Here is a 27,151-nt window from a genome sequence, read left to right as displayed (position 1 = left end):
AAATGAAATAGTCTTGTATCTACAGATCAGCAGTCATAGGGGGACACACCATCTACAAGATAGAGGACACCACGATGGTTCCCATCGCCCACGAGAGCTTCAGGAAGCAGCATCCGGATGAAGCCAGGTGAGCAGTGCAGTGCAAACCGGTCACAACCGGATTAGGCCAGACGAATGCAGTTCAAAATTGACAATCCTTTTTACCTCAGGCAGAATGCAGTATTTGGAGATGAGCCTCCCATAATGTGACTTCTCGTCACCGTACAACTCTGTGTAATAGAATTTCATGTTCTTCTTTCAGTTTGTCGTGCACATACAGCTGATTTTAGATTAGTGTTTACACTACTACAATGATAGATGCAATTTTATGTAGTTCATCAATTGTAGTACACATGTATACATGCTGAGACTCTTTATAGACATGCTCTGAATGATACATGTACAATGTATGAGGGAATAGGAGGCAGATTCTTTCTAGACACATAATTCTCAGCAGTTCAATGTAAAAGAGGAAAGGGTAAACAAAAGATCAAATAGTGCAATCAAAACTATCAGTAGTCTTGAAAGAAGACATCCTATGTTCACACTGTAGTATGGGCTGTTTTGATATCAGCATGGGAAAAATCTGTATGAAAGTTGTCATTTTGTGACTTGATTTTCATCTGATCAACTATAGGTACTTCAAAATCTTCCAGAATGTGGATCTCTCGAGCAACTTTTACTTCAGGTGAGCTTGAAACTGTCTCTTACATTTAAATTGTAGATGAGTTTCTTCAGTTTCACTGAGTGAGAGTGGGTCTGTGTCATTGTTATGACTATCAGATCACATTATACAAAGCTGCTCTTTGCAACTGATTGGCATCTTCCCTCCACTGATGATTTAAATGAACACTGGTTATTCAGTGTCTCTGAGTAATATCCGTGATAAAAGAATCATGGGCATACATACTCGGGTGGAATTTGAACCCACAACCTCCTGATTTTGCATATGCGTTACCAAGTAGACTGGGTGAGATAAATTTCGCATACACCCACAGCGGTTAATGGCTTTGGCAGCACATAAGATTGTAAAGGATAACTTGTACGCATTGCAACAGCAAATTTACTCATGCTACAGGACAGGTGGAGGTGAGAAAAACTACAAACAAAGCGTAACAATCATACCTTACATTAATATACCAATCCTGAAGGGAAAGATATGAAATATTATTACCTATATGAGGTAGTCTTGCGAGGCAATTACAGTTGGTATTTTGCAGGGTCGGGAGTTCAGCAGGTGACATTAGAGCATATCACAAGCATCCAGGGGTTTTACATATACAGTGGACTCCTGTTATAACGAAATCCTTGGGACCGGCAGTTTTCTTTCGTTAGATCGGAATGTTGTTATAACTGAACAAATAAACAATAGAAATACATATAGTGGATGACATTGCAGCCCAAATTTTTACTTTGTTATAACCATAATTTTGTTATAACCATGGTCGTTATAACAGGAGTGCACTGTAAAACAGGGAGGTGGGAAGAGAAAGAGTGGAATCTCTCTCCCCACCTCCCTGCTTTAAACGTAAACATTCCGATCGACCACAAAAAGAAAACATTCCAGGACGTCCAGGGTGTCAGTTACACGCGCTGCAGAAGAACGCTGATAAATCAACTCATACAAGGTCGACCACTTACAGCAGCACTAGGCGTCAAACAATGACTAGTCCATTTGTGCTCAGTAGTTGCACAGTGACCATTAGTTTTACAACTCTCCAATTTTAAACAGAGAAGTAAAAATAAAGTGTAAGAGCGTTCAGATGTTTGAAGTTTGCCTGTTACAACTACATATGTATCTTTGAAGTTGGAGTTGAATGTTATACAGTGATGAACAATTTTGCAATTATTCAACATGTTGATGGTCTACAGGTAGTCAAATGTGGCTTGATCTGTATCATAGTGTATAGCCGTATTCACATATTTTCTTAATTTACCTAGGAGATAGGTAATGATTATGATATTGACTGGCCTTTCTTTCGGGAGGTACCAGATAAATATTGCCCGCACTGAAAACATATTGCCCGAGTCGAAGACGAGGGCAATATGCTTTCATTTTGGGCAATATTTTCTGGTACCTCCCTCAGGGCCAGTCAATATTATATAAATGTTGCACAAGACAAGCCAAATATTTGTGCTTTTATTTTCGTGCAAGTTTCATGTTAAGTGAAATGTGTGAAAATATCCATTTTTACAGTATTTTCTGGTTTGTTTGCTTCATTTGTGTGAACAGCTACAGCTATGACTTAACCCACTCACTACAGTACAACCTGACTGGCTACAAAGCCAGGAGTGGTAAGTTTACATTGATGCAACAGTTGGATCACAACTCATCCTGAGTAGCTATTAGGGTTATATTGGTTTCCATATGTTTATGATGCAATATCAAGCCCTACCACAAGTGGCCATTGTAATGAGGCTTATTATGAGGAACTTGGTCCTCATTGGCAAGGAAGAATATTTTGGATGTACCACTTCTCACAGTCAAATCTATGTGTATGGCAAACATTGTGAGCATTTATTAAGTAGGTAATGAAGTATAGGGTGTCAATGAAAGCCATTGTTTTGAATTTGTCTAGGGGTAATGGCCTCATACACAGAAGGTCTTTGCATAGTCATCTTCTTGTATGGCACAATTTGCCTGGTTGATATCATTTGCTGACTATTGCTAGGCACCTGGGACGAACCATTATTGGTCGGCATCGTTCGCCTGTTAATTTTGTGTGGGTAGGTAGGTGGATCACTCCATCGGGGTAACACCCTGCTCTTTGCAATGAATAAATGAAGTGGGATCTTTAACGTGCATTAGTTGTGCCTCCCTCATACATGGGGCCTCCAATTAATGTCCTAGCTGAGGAACAGGGTGTTTTGCTTCTTACCAGAGGGGACAGTATGATTACACACAACATTGCTCAGCTAGACTCGGAACTCAAACCCGCATCATTTGAATTGGGAGGCAGACGTGCTACCGACTTGAGCCAAATCACCACCCTCCTTTGTACACTGATGCTTCTTTTCCTCTTTACATTCTCCATTCATGCTGTATGTCTGCAGCCGGGTCAAGTCGGCCCCGTGCTGTGCCCATCCAGCCTGAAGCCAGGTTTGCATGGAACGACTACCTGTGGAGGGGGGTGAGGGACAGGGTGCACCCCTGCTGGGTCACCCACATCATCCACGGATTCCTGGGACAGTGCAGTATCCTTGATCCTTCAGCCCTCAGAGATGTATAATCTTCACAAATCATTGATGTTGTAAATGGACATAATATAGTAGATGCACTCAGCAATGTTGATGATAGTGAGAATGATCATTAGAATAATGATGATATAGAAAATTGTAGTTGTGGTGGTGTTGATGATGATGATATTGGATAGTACTATTGTTAATGATGAACTGTTAAAAATAACAGTGGTATCAACAATTATAATGATAATATGACGATGATAATGATAATCATAACAGTAATAATAGGTATTTCCTTAAACCTGAAGAAAACAGCAGGCATAATTTTGCACAACTAGTGTAACTGAAATGAGGTCCCCTAAAAAGTACTTTTGTCTAAAGATGCTTTGTTCATAAGCCTTTACATCAAGGTGTTGTGAGGGCTTGTGTCAAGACTAATTTCTTGCCTCTAACACTCTTTTAAATCGTGAATTCCCCCCCCCCCCCCAAAAAAAAAAAAAAAAAAAAAAATGGTTGAATGGAACGAGGAGTTGATTTCCTGAATGATATCAATCCAGATGTGTGTGTGTTTGGGAGGCCGGTGCTCATCACATTGATCGCCAGGAGGTCCTCGCAGTTTGCTGGTACAAGGTTCCTAAAGAGGGGTGCAAACTCAGAGGTTTGTTTTTAATCTGGTTGATGTTGCCAATTTGGGGAGTGTTCCTCTTTTTTTTTTGACTGACTACGATTCTTTCTGCATGTGTGTTTTAGTGAAAATTTCTGCAAGTCTGTGCTCTTGAGGGTTGACAAACATTCATTTTAAGTATGTAATGGAATTAAAAAGGATATATTGCTCATTGTAGCAGGTTAATTATTGCTCTAAATCTGTTTTTGTACCATGTGGAAGTTTGTTTGTTTTGTTCACAGCCAGGGCATGAACAACTCGACAGCAAACACCTAAACCGGACTTGCACTGTCAATGATTTTGAAATTCTAACATGAACAGAATTTGGGCAAAAAGATTTAGTGCTAGATGACCACCTCGCTCACGACCTGACAATGTGGTTGAATGTGGTTATTCATGGTCATTATATGCAACTCGATAGAGAGTAGGTTGCTGTGTGATAGAACATGTTCATGTTCATTGTTTATTTTTCTCCATTTGAACATAATCGATAACATATCTCTATTGTGCACAGTGTACGTGAGAGAACATCAAAGTTCTCCTACAGTGCAGCAGCAGAAGGCTATGGCAGTGATTGTATACTATCTCCTTATCTTTGTCTTTTTAGGGAAGAGTGGCCAATGAGGTCGAGACGGAGCAGATCGTCCATGACGCCTCCCTCTCAAAGTTCAAGCGGGGGCGCTACACATCTTACGTCCAGCACAGGGGCTCGGTGCCGGCACTCTGGTCCCAGGACATCACAACCATTGTCCCAAAGCCGCCGATCATGAGTGAGTAGCCTCTTTCACTTGAAGGGGAAACTTCCCAAAATGTGTAGATGGGGCTGCACACTAGCCTATTTCTTCTACTGGTCCGACAGAATTTTCCATTTTTTTGCTGGTAAATTCTCGAAAAAGTTACTGGTCCAACAGTGATTTTTAGTGGTCGGGGACCGTCGGACCAGTGCTAGTGTGCAGCGTTGGTGTAGGGCTCAGTGAGTGGAGAAAGAACACTTCATGAAAATTTTGAAGAGAATGGGGGGAGGTGGGAGGCCTCCTCCTAAATCTTTTACGCTGCTTCACAACGGCTGAATTTTTCACTCTCAAATCTCATGACTTTTGTCTCACTGTGTCTGATTTGTGTAGATCTGACCCATGGTTGTGGTATCAGATTCTAATTACTGATCACAAGTCAAGCGAAATCATGATCAAATTCTTCATTTGCCTGTGTATTTGATAGCCTATTGCAAAAAGAAAAAACTTCAAAAACTCAACACCATTTCTTGTCACTACTACAGTATCATTAAAGGACAAGTTCACCTTCATAAACATAAGGATTGAGAAAATGCAACAATATTAGTAGAACACATCAGTGAAAGTTTGAGGAAAATTGGACAATCGATGCAGAAGTTATGAATTTTTTAAATTTTTGTGTTGGAACCGCTGGATGAGGAGACTACTACAGCTTGTGAGTCATATGCGTACAACAGTATAAAGAAAATGTAAAAGAAAATTCAACATATTTTCACTTTTTTCGCGTAATAAAAGAGCACTTGACTTGCCTCTTTCTAAAGGCAGGGGGAATAATATTACCCATAACATTTGTCGGTAACAAGTCAGGGGAATGTGTACTTTTTTCAAAAGATGGAATTTTGTGAAATTCTCTTTATGTTTTCCTTATATTGTTGTACGCATGTGACATCTAAGTTATTCATACACTGCAGTAGTCTTCTCATCCAGCGGGTACTGCACAAAAACTTCAAAAATTCATAACTTTTGAACGGATTGTCTGATTTTCCTCAAACTTTCAATGATGTGTTCTACTAATATTGCTGCATTCTCTCAATCCTTATGTTTATGAAGGTGAACTTGTCCTTTAAAGGTCCAGGGGGGCGTTTCATCAACGAGTTCGTCGGAGGTTTTCACCGACAAATTTGCTATCAGCCAATCAGACGCAAGGATTTACACTGGCAACTGTTCAAAGCTAATGAAATCCTTGCGTCTGATTGGCTGATAGCAAATTTGTCGGTGAAAACTCTGACGAACTCGTTGATGAAACGCCCCCCTGTTTACCTTTGGGAGCAGTGATTTAAAAAATTTTCAAGATATCACTTTTGATGCATGCGTGTAGGTCAGTTGTATCACAAAACATCCTACCATAAGAAAGTTTTGCAGTAAAGCCTAGAATATAAGGAGATATCACTATTTTTCTCATTAGACCGTAACTGTAGACTGTTTAGTCTGGAAACATTTTTATTATATCTACTGTTCACATTTTGTATATTTAAGAATACTTAACATTGATTATACTGATTCAAATTTTTACATTGGTTGTTTCTATCCGTAACTCACATTTTAGAAATATTTTGAAGCACTAATGCTGAGTTTCTGTTTCATCTGCAAATGGTAAATTATGCCTTTAATATTCATGTTACGAATGCAGTTTATGGATGGTGAAATGATGAAATACATACAGGGGAGCTGTACGATGATGTAAAATGTCATGATATTAGACCGATATGATAAAAATTATTTCACAAAATAGTATATCTGGAATATGTCACATGGCCCCTTCAGAATTCGAACTTTTCCTGACTATGAACAAATTAAATCAACCAAAACTTGATGATTTAATAACTGTTAAAATCTTTATACCAGTTTCTTCAAGCTTTAATTGAGTGTGTCACTAACCATTCTTCATAGCTATTAAATTTACTGTAACTTCCTGTAAGTTTATTTTCTTCATTTGCTAATAAAATCCACATTAACCCATTGAAGACGAGTCCCGAGTATACTTGGGCAGGTGTCTATGGGAAATGCATGTTGTAGAAAAATCAGGCCATCCTCAACAAATATGAATATTTAAAGTATGAATATGAATATTTAATACCCCCATTACAGTTGACATGGCGGATCCCTTTGCCCACCTGGCCGGTCGCCATGTCAACGACCTCCTGAGTCGTTACGGAGCTCCTGTGATCGTCGTCAACCTCGTTAAGGTAAACAGGAGAGAACTCATCAGTGAAAAGCGCTGTTTGCTAAAATCCCTCCTCAGAGCCGAAAAACTTGTTAACTTCTTTTTATCTTTCCACTTTCTTTTGATAATGCAAAGTGTTGACATAATAAATCATTCCTGCTTTTTATGTTCTGCATGCGGTAAATATGGACAAAGATCCTTGTGAGCAGTGTAGGTTTTGTGAATGGAAATTGAGGGCCCAGTAAAATAAGCATGACATTTTTTCAAAATGCCCAGGCTCAGGATATTTTTTTAAAAATCTAAATTGCAAATTAGAGGTGATTTAAAGGCAGGAGATCAGTCTGGTCTGAAAGCATAATTTGCAATAACAAGTTATTCATATTAGTCAAGACTCAGATTTCAAAATTGCATGTTAAAGGGATGTTACAGTTTTGGTTGAGATGGGGCTTCAGGTTTCCAACATTTTTTTATGATGATTTTTTTTTTTTTTTTTTAGATGATGAGAAGCCTCTCATGAAATGTCTAAGAGCACACAATTCTAAAAGGAATTTAAAGTTTATTAGATGGAAATTGGTGTTGAAATGGCTGGGATATCCAAAACAAAGCGATCCTAATCAAAGGTTGGACCCACCTTTCATTAGGATTGCACCTTGTTTTTGGATATCTTGACCATTTCAAAACCAATTTTCATCTAATAAACTTCAAATTCCTCTTAGAATTGTGTGCTCTTAAACATTTCATAAAGTGGTTTCTAAGTGTTTTGCAAAAAGTTAAAAGCTGAATCCTCACCTCAACCAGTACTATACCATATCTGCAGATCCATCCCATATCTTTCAAAATTATCTTATGTGCATGGTAGGCTTTGTATCTCATTGCATAATGTAACACATGCAACAAAACTGCGTATGCTTTTACATTGTACCTTGTATTCTCTATCAATTTTCTTCGATGTCCTCTGTGTAGAAACGGGAAAAGAGGAAAAGAGAAAGCTACCTGACTGATGCTCTCTTTCAGAGTGTACTCTATCTCAACCAGTTTCTCCCACCAAAGCACCACATCCAGTACAAACATCTTGACATGGCAAAATCCACCAAGAAGTGAGTTCAGTCTCAACCATGGCTTACATGTGACACTACCAATGTCCTTCTTTCGAGTAACATGGGTTACTACTACTGTCCTGCAGGTCGTCCCTTGGTTCACAGCAGTCCTTGGAATTTGTATGTTATATTGGACATGTTTCATTACGAGGGGCCTTGATTGATTTTAACAATTTTGAGGGTTAAAAAATGACATAATTTGCTTGCAGACATTGTACCATGTGTTTCACTGCCAGAACAGGTAGTGATAGGCATCACACACATTAAACATGTTAGGCGCCTATTCATGCTGGTTGAAGATGAAAGGGTCTTTGCTCCAAAAGTCCCTTGACAACGTCCCTTGATCAGAGGGTGGGGAGTTGGTAGGAATATACCTTTTTCCCGGGCCTGCAACCCAACAAAATACTGCTTAACATTAAAAAAAAAAATCCTTTTGTATTCACCTAAATGATACATGCAGGAGAGCTTTGCACCTCAATATGAATATGAATGTCTCATAAAATTTTCATTTAGTACACATGTTTAGAATGCCGTGCCAAGTGGCTTAGAATTCCAATTAAAACAGCCTCAGGATAATTATAGCACAATCCACCCTTTGATGGATGCTAAAACTGGTCACGAGGAAACGGTGCATGAGATTTCTTCCTTTCCCCCACCCTAGCCAGCATCTAAGAGAAAGAACATGTCTTTAACCCTAAAAAGGCCGGGGAGGGGTTGAATCAACCCCCCTCGACATTTTTTGCGACTACTCCGCCACGCTAAATTTTATTACTGCGCCGTTCACTGACTTTTTACTTTCAAATCTCGCGCATCTTTTGACACCATTTCCGTGAAAATAGTGCATACCGTTACGACGCTGCATGACCTTTTATACATGCCTGTCAGACCGAAAATGGCTCAAAAACGTGATTTTGTGTACAAAGTCTATGCAAATGGAGTTTTCTATTCTTATTCATAAAGATATGATTATTTTCACTTTCATAGGCTGAAACTAATTAATTTTAGCATAATTATGCATGAAATAGGTTCTGTCATAGATTTTGCGAAAAAAAATGATAAAACAAAAGGTCGAAGAAACAGAGAAATACATAAGAAATTAATAAAACAATAAAATATATAAGAAATTGATTTTGATACCAGATTTTTTTTTCAAGTACATTGTTAGGAATGCTACAAAGAATGTCATCACCAGAAATTAGGATTCTAGGAGCTTTAATTTCTGACTTAGAGCAAAAAGTATGATTTTATGCATATATTAGCATAATTAATCAATATGACAAAAATTTCCATTTCTTTTTGTATAGTTTTTTAGATTACGCCACAGGTAATGTATGTGCTAATTTTCATGGCAATTGCGCGAGCAACGGCCGAGACTACTCCGCCACAGAACACCCAAAAAAGCCCGGCCTGGTCAGGGTTAAGGTCTGTATTTTCTCCTTCGTGTTACTGACCCCCCCGCCCTCTCTTTGTTACCCCCCTCTGCAGTAAGCACAGTGATGTGATGGCACGGCTGGAGAAGATTGCAGCCCGCTCCGTTGAGAGGACCGGTATCTTCCTCTGTGGTCAAGCCATCCACCCCAGCGTCCCGGTGAGAGACGAGTCCAGGTGAGGGTAAAAACTTCTCCTCCTTGGAGACGGAGGATGCCTGCATCTATGCAAATGATGCCTACATCTATGCGAATGACTTCTCATGAATGGCATTGTCTCAGCATCATGGTCATGGGTGAAGCATATTGGACTGTTGTCCATGCAACAGTGAAAAATATGTAACTTGTCACAAATGAAATCCTGATAAAATCACAAAGTGCTGATTTTGAATTTCAATAATTATTCCAACAATCTCTGGACTCTGAGCTTGCCCACTGATATATACTTTTGGTATCACTTCACTTTTAAACTCTGAGCTTCACAGCATTGTATACTGTAAAACGAGAAATGTTGGCGTGCATTTTAATTTCGCGAATTTCGCGAGCGCCAAGATTCGCGAAATTAAAATGCACGCGAAATTTCTCATCTACACTATATGCATTGAACGCAAGAGGCAATTCGCGAAAATTTCTTGCCACGAAAAAGGCCGTCGGCTCCAATTCGTGAAAATTTCGTGCCGCGAATATATCATGTTTTACAGTAGTTTATTTCACTATCTGAAATCCATGCCTGCTGATCACACATCATAATGTAAATTGACTTGGAGGTGTGGATGCAGTCACATAATGTATGCAGCAGATTAAAAAATTTAGTAGGTCAATTCAAGACAATGATGTGCAATGCTTTGGAAGAAATTGAAAAGTTTGAAATGTTAAAAAAAAATACTAGTGTTGAATTCGATCTGTTCTGGTTTTTTTTTAAAAGGTGTAAATATTCACAAAATGTATGAAATATTCCTCATGGTGTGCTACAAGGGCCATATTATTGGCTACTTTTCGGGGGTTTTTTTGGTCCTCATTAGATGATAAATGTTGAGGTTTGATAATTCTGTTATCACTTGCTGTCCCACAGGATGGAGGTCACTGATGAAGAGCTACCTGGTCACATATTCATCAGACAGGTCAGTGACTGTAGGGCATAGATTTGCCCCAAAGAGTACATACACTGCCAGTTTGCATACATACATGTATATGATCGATATATTGGTTGACCTGCCTTTTTGCATCATAAGGCACGGTCAAAATATCGAGAAGTTTAAGATCGCGAAGTCTTCGCGATCTTTTGTCGTGCTGTCGGCAGCCAAACTTCTCGATTTTTGGATCGAGAAGTTTGGGTCATCGGCGTGCGCGCGCAAGAAAGAAAAGAGAGCGCGCCTTCTGATGGCTAGTGATTGTGACGTAACAATCCGCGCCTGTACGTGACAATGGCCTCGCGCTTCGGAGACACTGTCCGCAAGCATGTGGTGGACTGGTCACGTGACAAAGATTGTGAAGTTTCAGTTTGTCGTGGTCACACTGGCAAAAGATCAAGAAGTTTGGAGGGGGTGGGGGGGAAAATCCCTAGTTGATGTGGGAAGTTTCGCGAGAAGTTTTGCGGGAAGTTTCACTGGAAGTTTGCGGTCACACTGGCCAAACTTCGAGATCTTAAAGATCGCGATCTTAAACTTCTCGATCTTTTGCCAGTCTGACCGTGCCTATAATGATACTTTGTAGATGTGCAGAAGAAATGGTGACTTTATTCTAGCCCGTTTGCTGTAGTCCAGAAGTTGGAAAAATGCTCAGCATTCTCTCTTTGTTCTGTTTTCTTACTCTTTTCTTTTGTTGGGAATGAGGACGTTTCTTAAGAAATTGTGAGTAGAAAGTCAGAACAATATGAGGGTTTAATTTCCAGACTTTGACAAGTCGAGACTAATGGCTAGGTCGACAGTTAATGAATGTCAAGTGTCTCTGTTACATGCTTTTAAAATGTACATGTACCAATACCCGTGAAATCAAATTTGTGTACAGCTAGAACACACAGAAAACAGCCAAAATTCACCTTTGAAAGCCCCTGAAAGTATACATATTTTGATAAATCATAATGGCGCTCACTCCATACACCATGTAAAATGGTTGGCAGCGCCCTCCTGGACTTTCGTGAAGTAATCGGTTCCCTTTTGTCCTGCAGACTGGAGTGGTCAGGACAAACTGCGTGGACTGTCTTGACCGCACCAACACCGCCCAGTTTGTCATCGGCAAGTACGCCTTGGGTCACCAGGTGGGCATCCTGAATATCTCAACTTTTCTTTTGAAACATCCAGTTTGATGAAAATCATATGCTCGAGAACATTACTTGTAATGTGTCTGATGACTTGTTTGAAATGTTGCTAGAAATTTAGGATTATCTTTGTACAAACCCAGGTGATCATCATTGATTTCTTGGCTCTGACACGTGAAGTTACGATTTTCAGATGATCCCAGTGCGAACGCTCTGTTTATTCAAAGTTGATGCGGAGACTATTCGTGTTGTCAGTAGTCCTGCTGAATTTGCATTTGTCTCTAATGCTGCAACAATTTTTTAAAATGCAGACCTACTAATGAAACTTTGATGAAATAATAAACCCAGTGAAGATCAATGAGGCAATCAAAAGTCTGAATATGTAGTAGCATTGCCATTGCATATATCTTGTTGATAATTTGTTTGTATCAAGTTCTGAATACTAGTGTATCATCATTGTTTGGGTGAGTAGGGCAGGTTGATACACTGGCAGGAAACGTACTTGAAATATCACTGAATTGGGCAAAATTTGATGAAAAAAGTGGAAGAATGGAGGTCCAGGTTCACTTTAATTTCTTTGACCCAAGAAATCATTTCCTTGACAATCTATTGAAAGGTTCATAAAATCAAATGCTGCCATGCTCTGTCATTGTGTCAGTGCACATTGTAAACTTTCATGTCTGGGTATCCATTGATGTTGATTAGCCTATGACTAGTTGTGATATCCTAGGTAATGGAAGCATTACGGTTGGTCACTGAAGTGCTGTGCTTGTTTGATAAGTGTTTCAGGTTTCAGGTTTCAGGTTTATTTAACACTTCCATAAAAACAAATCAACATATAACAGAAAACATTCAGCATTACAATCAATTAGACTACACAAAAGCATTATCATTACAACAACATTCATAAGAAGTATAACAATACAAAATGATTGGATAGTGTTAGGAGACAAGCAGAAAGGCACAGCCTTATATTTAAGCCTGTCTCCAAAAAAAATATACACATATATTATAATAAATCATATCATGGAAATATTTTTTATAAATATAAAACATCTCAATTTCAGCAAGTTGAAACATGGCTATTCACACCTATCAGATACACACACACACACACATACGCACGCCTACACACAAACGGCCTAACAATCAGAAGATTCAATGTATTGATTTAGAAGGTATAACTTGTATCTCCTTTGGAATGATCGTAATGATGTGCTGCCTCGAATATCAGGAGGAATTCCGTTCCATATTTTAGGTCCATTGACAAATATCGATTTTTGAGACGGCAAGGTTCTGGCAAAAGGAACCCTATATACGTTAACATTTCTCATATCATATCTGCAATTAGTATATAACTTAAAATAATCTGTGATAGTGTGACACTTACCTTCTTATACTGTCTGTATAAAAGGAAATTGGGGATATTACAGCATTCACAATTACTTTGCTCAGATTCAACATGAACATTTTATTTCTGGTGTGTGTGTGTATGCGTGTGTGATTGATCCTTTACAGCTGTACTCGCTGGGACTGGTTGACAAGCCACACTTGGAGTTTGGCTCCGACGTTGTCAGGTATTGCCTTCCAGATATCATTCTTTTCTCAGTTCATCAATACAACATTCCTTGTTGCGTTGGCTAATAGATTATAAAATTACATACAGTTTTAATCCAAGGTCGGCCGAATGAGACCACGCTAGGATAGATAGAAATCCAAAGAAAGACTGATCATCTGGTTTGCATTTTGTGCTATTAGGCTTGCATTCAAGTTTAGTCTGTACTACATACACCTGTGTGTGTTCTTTACATATGAATGTATGCAGAGCAAGCTGTTTGAAGCTAGGCAGGCATAGATACTGTATATTCATAAATTTCATGTTTTCTTCACTTGTGAGTTAACTAATATCATGAAATAATGACATGCCCAAATACAGCCTCTCATGACTTAAGTGTACATGGATATCGTCTCCAAGGTGGGAAAGTGCCTCGTGAATTGGGGTTGATATGGACATTACATTCTGTGGTTGTGATTTACAAAAGCTTACTGTAAAACGAGGAATTTTCGCGTGCATTTTAATTTCGTGAATTTCGCGAGCGCCAAAATTCGCGAAATTAAAATGCACGCGAAAGTTTTTGTCTACACTACATGCATTGAACGCCAGTGGCAATTCGCGAAAATTTCATGCCACGAAAAAGGCTGTCAGCTCCAATTCGCGAAAATTTCATGCCGCGAATATATCATGTTTTACAGTATTCAAAGACTTGAATTGGCCTAGAAGTTGTGATTCACAAAATGTTATGTTCATGAAGTGTGGCTATGTATGCGGTAGCTATCAGCAAGTGAATTTGAATCCTCCAACAGGTGCAAATGACAGTGTACTCTCAAAGTGTGATGGAGATCATGTTCTTTTCCCACTCTTGATCTCATTCATCCTAATACCCAGAATGTTGGAAGATCTCTATGAAGACATGGGGGATACCATCGCCCTGCAGTACGGAGGCTCCCAGCTGGTCCACTCCATCAGCACCTACCGTAAGATCTCCCCCTGGACCTCCCACTCCAGGGACATCAAGCAGACGCTCTCCCGTTACTATAGCAACGCGTTCTCCGGTGGGTGAGGCGGGGCAGTCGGGACAGCCCCTGCTCTTTTTGCATTCCTCCATGTGTCCCCAGCTGTGAATTTTATGTCGTTATGTCAGGATAGTACTTCTTCATCTTTTAATAAAGATATAGGAGATTCTCAGCTCGGATATTAAAGTAAAGTGAACTTGATCCTCGATACACTTTAGATGGAATATATGAATAACTGTCAGATTTGCTCACAAAGTAACTAATGAAGGAAATCACATTGAATAAAGGTCTGATGACGAATATCAGGCTGCATGTTGATTAAATGGATAAAGAAAAAACTCTACAAACTTCAAATTTCATGTGTGCATTGTGAGTTGACCACGGCAAAGGAAATTTTGCCTCAGGCTTTGCTGATAATGTGGCAACAACTTCACACATACATCGTACTTATCTCACATGTAATGTCATCTTCTAGTAGAAACTGAAAGTTTTTCATGAATGCTGCTAGCGTTCAGATTAAGGGTCATATGTGAGGTCTGTACCTATGAATACAGATAACATTGTGCTTCTGTAATGCAATATGTGACAAGAATCATGTCATGTTCTCTACAGTTTTTGCTGAGCTCTATTATAGGTTGATGGTTAGAATCTGTAAGCTACCATTTTTTTTTTAAACTCACAATTTTCATCTTTGAAATACAACTCAATGCCAGAAATTGGTTTCTGCTTCTACCCCCAAATTGCATGTGGTGATGAATGAAAAGTAAAATGACCCCAAAGATTGGTCAGTTTCGCTGCAGTTTTGGGTCGCTCTGTTTTAACTTGATCATGAGAGAATCTTGGAGTGTAACATTGTCTCATTTATCTTAGCAATTAACATTTGAAAGGCATTTCAATTGAACAAGAGGGTTCTCCTTCTTATCGCTGAGTTGTTTCTGATGGTGAGGGAAGAGCATAGAGATAGGTTCGTCAGCAGACAAAGAAATTTAGTTTCCACTTTTATTCAGTGTGATAAGAAAACAAAAATCCAGTGCATGTCCAACACAGTAGCATGACTTTTGTTTTTCTTTGTGATTCAAAATACTCTTGGTATTTGACAGTTCGTTTCCTTTGTAAGGTTAGAGAGTGAAACCAGCCACAATAGACAAAAGGGAATGATATTGTATGGTGTCTGATTGAATTACAGATTTGATTGGTAACATGATACGTAGCTAGCCAGAGATTTGAGTAGGCAGTGGTGTAGCATTCTTTGAACTGGTGTCATTTGGTGCCTTTGCAGATGCCGACAAGCAGAGCGCCATTAATCTCTTCCTCGGCATCTACGTGCCAAGGGAAGGCCTACCGAACCTCTGGGACCTACCCACTGACTATTACCTGCACCACTCGGACGCAGTGGGCACCGGTGTGGAAAAACGGTAATATTTTAGAGCTTTTTAATTTCAATCATGAGACCATGCAGTGGATTATATCAGAGCTTTTCAAAAGACAATTAATTAAAAAAAAAAATAAACAATTGAGAATGTTACATGGCATGACTGCTGCCCTTTAAGCAGTAGATGATGCGAGTTCAAATCCCATGCTAGTTCCTACTTTGTTTTTTGTTTTCTTTTGCTGTTCACAATGATACAGATACAAGTTAATGATCTTATCCATGGATAGTAACAACAAAAAAGAACTTGCCGTATTTCCTGATAAATGTATGATACTGTCTCATCATGTGTAATATGCTCTATGCAGTTTTATCATGGTGCCATATGTAATTTGGCATTTTATATTTGCAAGAAGTGTTCTTTTTTAAGGAGCAATTGTGTGACTGCACAAACGTGTTTGTGATTATGTTCTTTCTCTAATCTGTGTCATGATTGTACCTGTAGGTGCACCCTTTGGTACGACCCCGGGGTGCTCGAGGCCCTCCCGCTCTCCATGGAGGAGGTGAAGAAGTCTGTGCCCGAGGGAGCCGTCTTGCCTGCAGAGGTTCCCCCGGACTGCATCGACACGTACCTTGATTTGTACCGCCCCGGCGAGCTCACTCTCCTCGAAGACAACCTCTTCTTCAAACTCATCCCGCATTCCATGAGGTGAGGTCAAAAGCATTGCTTGAATCCTTGTGCAGTCAAACCTGTGTTAGTGGCCTTCTGTCTATAAGGGCCAGCTGCCGTGTACAGTCACAACTTAAATCTCCTCGCCCCTGAAGAGCAATGTTAAAGACCATGTTTGTAGAGGCAACATGTTTATAATGGCCACTTTTTTGTCTCCCTTTGGTGGCCACTATAGACAGGTCTGACTTTATTATCATTTGGTTTTACTCACTTTTAAGAGCATGGCTCAAGTGTTTGGAACATTATCTCACAATATAAGTCTCTGATGTCATATTTGCATACTTGACTGAAGATGATGGGCTTTGCCAACTTCTCATCGTTTTGCTGAAAAGCACAACCCTGCACTAATGATCAATACTTGTGATATACCACAGTACATGGTGTATTGAAGCAGATATTTATCAAAAATAATAAGGCCTGAAGTCTTTAACAAAATGGAAAATTGGTGCAAAATGACAAGAATTGCACTCATAATTGCTAGTCTAATGTACACAAAGTCTTCATATTTCTTGTATTGTATGGATCATTTTCTTTCTGAAAATTTTTGTTTCCTTTTAATAGAGAGATGTTAGAAATTGATTTAATATGCAAGTGTTTCTGGAGATCACTCACATCACAGTCCCATCTGTAGGAATTTTGCAAAGTAAATATGAAATTAATGTGTCATTCTTTCAGCATCTAAAATTGCAGTCATGTGTAATTGGTGAAAAAAAGGGATATGTGACATGTGGGAACGAAATATCTTGTGCCTTTAGATATTTGCCAATCGTACTCTACCCCAAGTTACCACCTGCAATAGGACCTGTTTCACTTTTCAGCTGGCATCTTTTAATCTATCAGACTTTCTGACTTCAAGCTGTGTTGTTAATCTATCAAATGGTCTGTCTTTGTACTGTTTTATTAAACCAGTAAAAAATTCTGTCTTTAAATTTTTGCACTTTGATATATTGTTTGTCCCCAGAAATTTCATGCCAAAGGATTCAAAGAATCCCAGCCCGTATACGGCACGAGTTGTCAGAAGTAAGAGGCAAGATGAAAACAGGTATGTAAGATTGCTATTTCATTGGACAGTTTGACACTTGGAAGTCCCCCCAAAACCCATTTTTTCTATGTTTCGGTGCTGTATCTCTTTGATATGATTTGTACTGTTCATTTGAAGTGTTTCATAGGGTGATGTAAAATGTTCTTTTTCTCTTGAACCCTTTGTGTTCATCTATGAGTGTTTAGTCGTGTAGTCGAATTTTCAAAAGTCTGTGAATCGCTAAATTTGTAGTTGATTCGTGAATTGGCAACATTCATTGTGGAGGAGTCAAGTTTCTGTTTCTTTCTTTGGACATATGGCATTTTTACAAGTCTAGAAATTTCTCTCTGCTTTTGTGCCGATTTTATGAAATTTGTCTTGATGCATTGAGGACTTGGTATCAATATTATCAGTTATAATTGTCACTGTTATTGTATTATTGACATCATCATCTTGTTATCATTATCACTCATTATCAGTGTTACTATCATCAGTATTATTATCCTTATCAACGTCATCGTTTCAAGTATTGTCTTGCCATCGTTATTACTGTCATTTCACATATTATGTTGTCATTTAATTTGTCATAATCAGTGGACCACATTGGCAATGCTTGGTATTTGTACTCACACTCTCTGCTCCTGTCATTGGTTCTAGTTCAAATGCCAAGGCCAGCCGCACCACGAGGGCAGGCACTCCAAAGTCCTCGTCGGAAGACGGTTCCTCCTCCCCCGACTCGTCGACGAGCAGTGACGAGACATCGGAGTGTTCGTCTGACGGTGGAACCGGGGTGGCTTCTAGTTCTTTTGTCAGCATGAAGGTAAAGGGAGTCCGCTTGGCTCAGTGGTTAGATGTAGATGTGTGTGACTGCTGGAAACGTAAGGTTCCGGGTTCAATTTTCAGGGGGGACATGAACACCAAATAATGCCCATGTATGTGCGTACATGTGTGTACATGTATGTACATGTGTGTCTGACATTCCCTAAAGAAAAAGGAAAGTGCTGTTTGTTTTCACATACAGGCAGTTACTGTATACGGCGAATATTTCACGAGGTTTTTAATTTCGCGAATTTCACGAGTCAGGTGCTATTCGCGAAATTAAAGACACGCAAAAATATTGACTCTGATCCCGATGTGAACGTGACGTACGTGTGTACACTTCTCCGTTCAGTACAGGACTCCACGATTGCGAATTTAACCACTTGCGAAATCATTGGGAATTCGCGATTCGCGAAAATTTAGACTCGCGAAATATATGGTGTATACAGCAATTCAATGTTTTATAATGCTATAAAGAGCCTCAACCCTTGCGTACTTTGATAGGATCTTCTCCCACTTCACTCCTCCCAGAGAGCAGGTCATAAAGCTTGGTGAAGTCATCAACGAGACTGACAGTGGCACAGAGTTAAACCCCCTTAGTCCCAGAAACCATATTTCTGTGGCTTACTTTGGTATCTCTTTGTTCAAAAATTGCTGCTATCATTTGACCTCATTTTGTTCGAAGGGAGAAGAAAATTTGTTCCATTGCGATTCCATGGCATTTTGTAAGACAGAGTGAAAGAGTTGTCTCTGGAAACATTTTTTTTTTCATGTGTAAAAGCTGTGTTTCTGTTGCAGAAATTTCAAAAGTATCCAAAAAGATGAATTTGTAACTGCATGGTTCCTAAAATTGGCAACGCATATGTAGAAGATTAAGAGTTGTTTTTACTTCTCAAGTTGCCAACTTTTTACATTATATCTTTCTGATTTTATGCAGATTTAAGGCATCAACCAATTCCCTCTAATCTTTCACCAGTATAAGGTATACAGTCACAGTCATAGAATTAATATTCATATAATATTGACTGCCTCGAGGAAGATACCAGAAATATTCTTTCAGTGCGGGCAATATTTATCTGATATCTCCCTCAAGGCCAGTCAATATCATAATTATTATCTGCAGCTAATTCCCAAAGAGCTTGTCATTCTGTGCCAATTTGAATTCTAGTGACTGACAGCTCTGGGTCTACATGTTTTGTCAGACAACGGGATTTTTCTTCACCCTCCTTTTCTTCTGCAGTAAATAATCCATGTCATTTGTTAAGCATGCGGACTCTTGCATTTCCTGGAGGAAATACTGTAAATGTCGATTTAATTTTTCAGGCTGAGTGGCTCAAAAACATATTTGTGGGTTCTTGAATTTTGCGCTACGCAATTGTCAACTTGTTCAGAATGTGCAGAGAAAATTGTGAAGACATTTTTGCGGGTTTTAGAATTCACGCCAACCACTAGTGCTGTGAGACATTCAAAAACTAATGTACTGCGGAAAATTTTACAGAAATATTAAGGATGGAGCAGTCAGTCTCATTCCAGTGCTTCTATTTTGCCATGTTATAACAATTCCAATTACTCTGTTTACATCCTCAATTATTTCACTACAGGTGAATGAGGGTTTTTTTGTTGTTTTTTTTTTGTTGTTTTTTTCCCCATGAACACAGCTGAACAATGCTGAACAATGAGACACACATGAAGACATTTCCAATAAAGTGTACAATGGATTCCTGTAATAATGAAGTAATCAGAACTGGCAGTTTTCTATTGTTATATTGAAATTTCATTATAACCGAACAAATAAACAATAAAAAAGCGTAGAGCAGATAATGTTGCGGCTTGAAATTTCACTTTGTCATAACTGGAATTTCGTTATAACAGGATTGCACTGTACAGTGAAAACATCAGAATGAAGCTTCTTACACATGAAATAACAGTTTGCTAATATAAGTTTATTTCTGTTTGTAACCCATTGAGGACGGACTGATTTTGCTACAACACGCGTTTCCCATAAACACCTGCCCGAGAAGATATTCAGAACATTATTTTTTTTCTTCGATACACACATACCTTATTTACACATAGAATGAATGTGTAAATTTCTCTGCTGCTCTAAAAAAAAAAAAAAAATGTTCAGAACAGTTTATATCATTAATACACCCATACTTCATCCCCTCCCCCTTCGCAGGATCTCTTCCCTACCACCAAAGCTGTGTATGGGGTAGAAGTGAAATCACCCGAGAGGAAAGACATCGCCCTCTACCAACGGTAAGTTTTACCCTACACTTCAAGCTGGTCTTGCCTTATATTAACCTTCATCTCGCATCAGCATAATACTGCTCGCACATTGTATTTTATTATGCACTCTGCTCTCAATGTCCTGCATAAATCTTTATTTATAGTCATTATTTGTTTCTTGTTGCATGACTCACTGTAGAGAGGTCTTTACTGAAAGCATTTAGCCCAAGTAATGAATGTGGTTTTAATAAGATACAGAAATTGAGAGAAGCAAATTTGGAATCTCCACTGCAAGCATGTTGCTTGTGTCTTGTGTTGGTAGAATATTTTAATGTGGCTCAAATTTGATCTAACAGATAGGAGGGACCATTATTTAACTTCGAGATGCTACTCAACTATAATTCCCACGTCCATGGACATCACTTTTGGTAGATATGCCGTCACACACTGCTGCGTCCTGCATCTAGTTCATTCATGTATTTATAATATAATTATATTTCTCTTCTGCAAGTGAAATACCGGTATATTATTTCTTGGCTGCTCGCAGTTAGACTTAAAACACTGAAAACAAACATGATGGAGGCAAGGGTTGACACTTATAACAGTTGAGTACACATGCAGTAAGTCCCTTAAGGCTGGTGTGGGCAACCCCCCCCCCCCAAAAAAAAAAAAAAAAAAAATAATAATAATAATAATAATAAAAAAATAAATAAATAAATAAATAAATCTTTATCTCTACCCTGCATTTATTACTGCAGTGCATGTCTTTGACATGCTTGAAGTTTTTCATGATCAACAAACATGCAGGGACCTCATGTATTCTAATTCAATATTACATATTTATGTTCCAAGGCTAGGGCTACATATATCATGAATAAGAGTGTTGGTGATTTGCAGCAGAAAAGAAGAAAACGCCCCCAAAATTGCTTGAAAGACACTGACATTGGTGTATATTCCCATGTTAACCAATAAAAAAGCCAAGCAAGTTTTTAATACCAAAATGATTCACCTGTAAAAGCATGTATGTACGTACATGTACTCTAATGCCAGGTGAAATTCCAAGATTCATGGCATGCATATAGTCAATATACATATTACTTGTATTGCTGTGTCAATTAACCTTTTCCTTCTTTTCATATATTTTGTGCTTGCCGATATCAGAGTATTACTCAGTGGTAAACAAATTCTTCATTGCATTTTACATTTTACAGTACTATTTGAATAAAAGCAGTGACCATTATTGACATGTCATAAGGTTTTAACTTTTCACATACTTTTCGTATGTGTGTTGGGGTGGGGGGTGGGGGGAGGGGGGAGTGCTTGTGGTTCGTTGGGTCAAGGGTCAATGCTCCCTTCCACAACCCCACCCCCCCCCCCCCCCCCCCCCCCCCCTTTCAATGGAAAGAATCTCAAAGAATAAACTATCTTAACCCATTGAAGACAAGACCTGAGTATACTCGAGCAGGTGTCTATGAGAAACGCGTGTTGTAGCAAAATCAGTCCGTCCTCAATGGGTTAAAGTTACTTTCATGGTGTACTGTAGCCGTCTTCTCAGCACTGATCAATAGGCAGCACTTACTCAGTTACCTCCACACTATGATCAATTTGCAAAGACGTAATGCATGAGGCACCTAGTTCCCATCACACCATAGGCTAAATCTTCTAGATTTGGTTCATCTTTTGTTTCAAATTGACCTAGGTAATGTTTGCTACTGTCTTGATGTTAAAGAGAGCAGTCAGCCTTTTTTGGTACATTAAGAGTGCCGTGGGAGATACTTTATACATGTTCAGGCAACAAGAATTTATCATCTTTTGCCAAGTTTTCTAAAGATATTCACTTCGCAGCCATTTGTACGTCACTGGTTTGGTTTAAGTCAGAGATTCTTCTTGTGACTAATTCTCCTATTAAAGGGAGGTGTCACTCTGTCCCAAAATTCTCACAAGGTGGCCATATACATGTAGATATGGAATTTTCAATTTTGCACAAAGTTGACCCAAAGCTGGTTAAGAACCAAGCAGCAGCTGAAGCAAATACAATGCCTGCAGAAGGTCACTCGATGACACCCAAACTACACTGGAAGGGTACACGAAGACGGGAATCTTTGTCATGAAATGGACCTCCACAAGATCTTCAGACTATTTTTTTGGCCTGCCAAAGATTTTGCCTCCACTCACAAAGTTCAAAGAGCCAGAGAAACACCATCAACGTTCGTATGATGGTTTAAGATACCCTCACGAATGGTCCAATGATTGTACGATCAGAGCTGAATTTGAGCATTCCCTTTATCGTGAGTCTATCTTTGGTCAATTTTGGGACGGAGCGATGCCTGCATAACAATACTAGCTGATGCCAGCTCAGAGTTGCACTATTTCTCAGGCTAACTTTACACTTGATCAGTTCCTCTTAAAGCTCTTTTAATTTTAATACAGCAGTCATATGAAACGCTGAAATGATTTTACGAGTTTTCATCTTTATGTTGTGCCGTGCTCACTTCATCTATCTCTGCACAGGTCATCTACAATAATGGAGTATGCAGGGTAAATCCTTTCTTGATACAAAGTCTCTTTGCATATCGCATGAAATTATGAAATGCTTTTAACTCTTTTTTTTTCTTTTTTTCATGATGCCTGCATATTCTTTTCTTCTTTTTTTGTTTTTGCATTTTTTTTTAATTGCATGGAATATACTGCAAATGTTAACCCATAAATTCCAAACTTTTGTGCATATCGATTCTGCATTTTTTTCCCCTTCCTCATGGCTTTGGCTTTGTTAACCCATCAAGTCCAGAAACCACATTTCTTTGGTTTGTAGCTGTGTCTTGTTATCAGGGAGCTGTTATAGATGGAATGGCAACTCATTGTAATCCATGCTAACACTTGTTTGGGTTCTAGGGCATTACAATGAGATGTCTACCATTCCTCCCTGCTTTGAAGTCATGCATGCTCGGTGTCTTTCTAGCTTCCAAACAAAATTTGGAGTATAATACAAGCTGTATTTTCAGCGCAAAGTTTTGAATGAAATATCAGAATTTGTTCCGAAGAGTTCAGGAAAGAATTCATTAGAATTCATCAAGTTATAAACAAATATTTCTGTAAATAAATACTCTGCTAAACTGTGTTTAAGTGTGTTTTTCTACTTTTTTGTCCTGGAAACTGTAACTTTTACACTGCAGGTTTTTGTGCCACTCCAATTCAAGGTACACACATTCATTGTTGCCGGTGCATTGAAAGACAGAGAAAGAGAAAACTGCAGCAGGGGGAAATCTTTTCTGCTGTGAGAGCTCTTAGTCTTGATTATTGAATCAAAGCACATGGGTACCACCTGTAGTATTAAAGGACAAGTCCACCTTCATATACATAAGGATTGAGAGAATGCAGCAATATTAGTAGAACACATCAGTGAAAGTTTGAGGAAAATTGGACAATCCGTTCAAAAGTTACGAATATTTTAAGTATCTGCGCAGTCACTGCTGGAAGAGAAGACTACTACAGTGTATGATGTCACATGCGTACAACTATATAAGGAAAATAAAAAGAGAATTTCACAAAACTTTACTTTTTGAATAAAGTGCACATTTCTTCGACTTGCTAATGACGTATGTTAAGGGTAATATTATTCCCCCTGCCTTCTGAAAGAGAGAAGTCGAGTGTTCTTTTGTTATGCGAGAAAAATGGAAATATGTCGAATTTTCTTTATTCTTTCTTTATACCGTTGTACTCATGTGACATCACAAGCTATAGTAGTCTTTTCATCCAGCCGTGACTGAGCAGAAACTTCAAAAATTCATAACTGTTTGACGGATTGTCAGATTTTGCTCAAACTCTCACTGATGTGTTGTACTAATATTGCTGCATTCACTCAACCCACATGTCTATGAAGGTGAACTTGTCCTTTAAGTGCATTTAATACTTTGTGGCAGTGCTGAGCATGACTTCAAAAGGAGAGCAGTAGTTCTTTCTCCATCTATAACACCTCCCTGTTTTTATCATATTTTACTATTCATCGTTGGTGATTCTTGAGGTCGAGTTTAAAATAAATTCTCTTTCAATTGAACCCTACGTTGCTCATATGTAATTGTTGTATTTAGGTTGCAAATTTTTTTAAATCTTTGAGATTACAAATTGATTCTTTACTTGACAACACATTTTAGAAGACTTTAGATTACGCTCACATGGTATTCCAAATCTGAAAGATTCTTAACTTCAATGATTAGCTAGTAGTTAGACCCTATGTAGATGCTCAAAAGTTAGCAATTTTAAAGATTAGTCAGTGATTAGAATCACAAGCCTTCTTAGAGTTTAAACTGTGCCCACAAGTCGTGGGGGTCCTCTCTTGTAGTTTAGTGTTGTATGGACACGATAATCAACAAACTAAAAAATTAGCATGACATCTCCATGAACCCCATTCCCCCTTTTGAGTGTAGCTTCTGGGTAAACTTCCAATGTGTGTTGTGCATTACCGTTTTGTCACACATTATCGAGATTATCGCTAGAACTGCATGTCTGTATTTCATAATCATCAAGCGGGACTCTCCTTGAACGTTTGGTCTTAAAGAGTAGGTGTCGTGTGGACACACATCGTAGTTTAAAACTACAGTATGTCCAAAAAAAATTACAATCAGATTTTCGCATTGATAACACCCAATATGACTGTATTGTCTAAATGCTACTTCAGGGTCTTAAAATATAACATTTTAGTTCTATTTTGCAGATAACCCCATTCAATTTGGTAAAGTGGTCACAGAGAAATGTGGATTGTTGTAAAGCATGTCATGAGTCTGATTCTTCCAAGTTTAGCATTGCGATGATCTTGTGAGTGAATACAATAGACAGAGCTTGGAGGGAAGTGATTCCCGACATCCTCTACAAACTTCCTCATTTCTCTTTGACCACTAAAGCAAATCGAATGGGGTTTTCTGTAAGATGTGGGCAATGAGTTATGGTTTTATACCCTGAATTTGTATTTAGATTGATTCAATATTTTTAAAGATATCATTGCGGAGGGTCCCGTTGTATTTTTTTTTGGGCGGGGGGGGGGGGGGGGGGGGGGACATAGAGTACAAGCTATTCATCAAAGTTTAAAACTTTGAAGATTACAACCATCATGTGTCATGGATTCCTGTTTCTGTCTCAAATAAGGATATAATGCATGAAAATTATGTTTCTGTAGGTTATATGCCATATATTTGGCGTGTCTAAATTTTCGCAAATCAGGAATTCCAGACGATTTCACGAGTTGGTTAAATTCGCTATCGTGGAGTCCTGTACTAAACGGAAAATGTAAATGCGTACATCACATTCACGTAGGGGAGCAGAGTCTTTGATTTGGCGTATCGCACCCAACTCACGAAATTGGGGAAAATAAAAACCTCGCAAAATATTTGGCGTATACAGTACTTTGTTTGTTTGTTTTTTCCTGACTGAAATCAATTCAATGAGTTCCATCCGAATGTTTTTGACTCAATTGTGAGATTTGCGTTTAGATGCACAACAGCCAGTTTACCAAAGACAACATCGATAATTTCTGCAGCAGAATTTCCCCCAGACCTTATTGGGTTAAAGTACAGATGTTGTGTATTCTGCCATGCACACTGTTGCCTTTCCAAACTGCTAAGAGGTGCTTGTCTTGTTACTCTCACACACACAAAATACATTTTAAAAAAAGTAAGAAAGGGGGGGGGGGGGGGAGAAGGCATGATTGAGTTTGTCCTCAATCTTTGAAAGGGTTCCCCTTTGTGTGTCTTTGACCCTTTTGTCATGTAGGGTAGATAGGCAGAAATGAAAGTGATACAAAGCTTGACTCATCAGTGGAACATATTTTGTTCATCCTTCTTTTCTTCTCATTTTTGTACAAAACATAATATACATGCATGAGTCTAGTTCTTTGCATCCCTAGTGGTGCAATTTACTCTGTAATGAAGCATGCTGGGTTTTGATTTGATACTTGATGACACAAAAGAGTATGAAAATCAAGTATTGATCTACATATGCCTCATGCCTCACGCATTTGTGTCACATCCTGTACCTTAGGACATTATGAAGTCAAGCCTAAGCCATTTTTTTTGTTGCTCAATTAGCATTTATTCACTTCATCATGTACAAAATGAAAATTTTGTGAATGATAATAAGATAAGGTACACTGTATTCGTTCTTGCTTTGTTTGTGTGTTTGCAATAATTTCTTTTGGGCAAAGTTGTACCAGGCACTTGAGTCGTCAGATTGGGTTGATCGAAGGACATAAATGACTTTCAAAAATAATAATTTAAACAAAGTGGGGGAAGTACTCTCTTTTGTTGCTTGAGAACAGAAATTATCATCTGCTATAATGTTTAAATGTGCAGCAGATTTGTCAAGCTTAATTATGATACAGTTCGACCTCAATTATCCGGCCATGTCAGGACCGGTGCTCATCCGGAAAGCGAATTGATCAGATATGAGAGACACAATGTTAATGTATATACAATTGTAGCTGCCGTCCAAGCTGCCGTCCCAGTGCACTGGCAGCTAGACAGGTAGCGTACCCCGCAACGGTGGTTCTTGTAGTGAATTTATAGATCATGTCTGCCTACTTTTACGATAATAATGTTGTGTGAATTTATGTTAGTTCTGTCGGGAATATTGTAGGTAAATCATGGGAGTTTTGTAGAAATTTTAATTGAGTTTAAAATCACTGTTTTTTTTTTCAATTTTTAGATGAAAAACAAAAAAGTCTGTCACTGCGCGAACGCGTCCGGATAATAGAGATTTCTGGATGAAAGGAGGCCGGATAATCGAGGTTGAACTGTAC

At 38.7% G+C, this 27,151-nt stretch overlaps 1 protein-coding gene across 1 annotated transcript in view; it reads left to right on the top strand.

The window, feature by feature from the left end:
- Positions 1–27,151, top strand: part of LOC139730704 (polyphosphoinositide phosphatase-like) — a 48,777-nt gene that overhangs the window by 10,659 nt on the left and 10,967 nt on the right. The window contains 19 exon segments of the mRNA XM_071641573.1: positions 26–127; positions 677–727; positions 2,273–2,331; positions 3,094–3,234; positions 3,780–3,880; positions 4,494–4,656; positions 6,766–6,863; positions 7,805–7,938; positions 9,424–9,543; positions 11,079–11,082; positions 11,485–11,622; positions 13,141–13,199; positions 14,069–14,235; positions 15,476–15,611; positions 16,071–16,274; positions 17,257–17,337; positions 17,974–18,136; positions 20,315–20,394; positions 22,876–22,902. Of these exon segments, the coding sequence (XP_071497674.1) occupies positions 26–127; positions 677–727; positions 2,273–2,331; positions 3,094–3,234; positions 3,780–3,880; positions 4,494–4,656; positions 6,766–6,863; positions 7,805–7,938; positions 9,424–9,543; positions 11,079–11,082; positions 11,485–11,622; positions 13,141–13,199; positions 14,069–14,235; positions 15,476–15,611; positions 16,071–16,274; positions 17,257–17,337; positions 17,974–18,136; positions 20,315–20,394; positions 22,876–22,902 (2,028 nt within the window).

Source organism: Diadema antillarum, unplaced genomic scaffold, assembly GCF_040938485.1.
Source record: "Diadema antillarum isolate AM-2024a unplaced genomic scaffold, OU_Dant_1.0 scf00000022, whole genome shotgun sequence".
In the NCBI taxonomy this organism is placed as follows: domain Eukaryota; kingdom Metazoa; phylum Echinodermata; class Echinoidea; order Diadematoida; family Diadematidae; genus Diadema; species Diadema antillarum.
The sequence above is the reverse complement of the archived record's forward strand: the minus strand, read 5'-3'. Positions and strand labels throughout refer to the sequence as shown.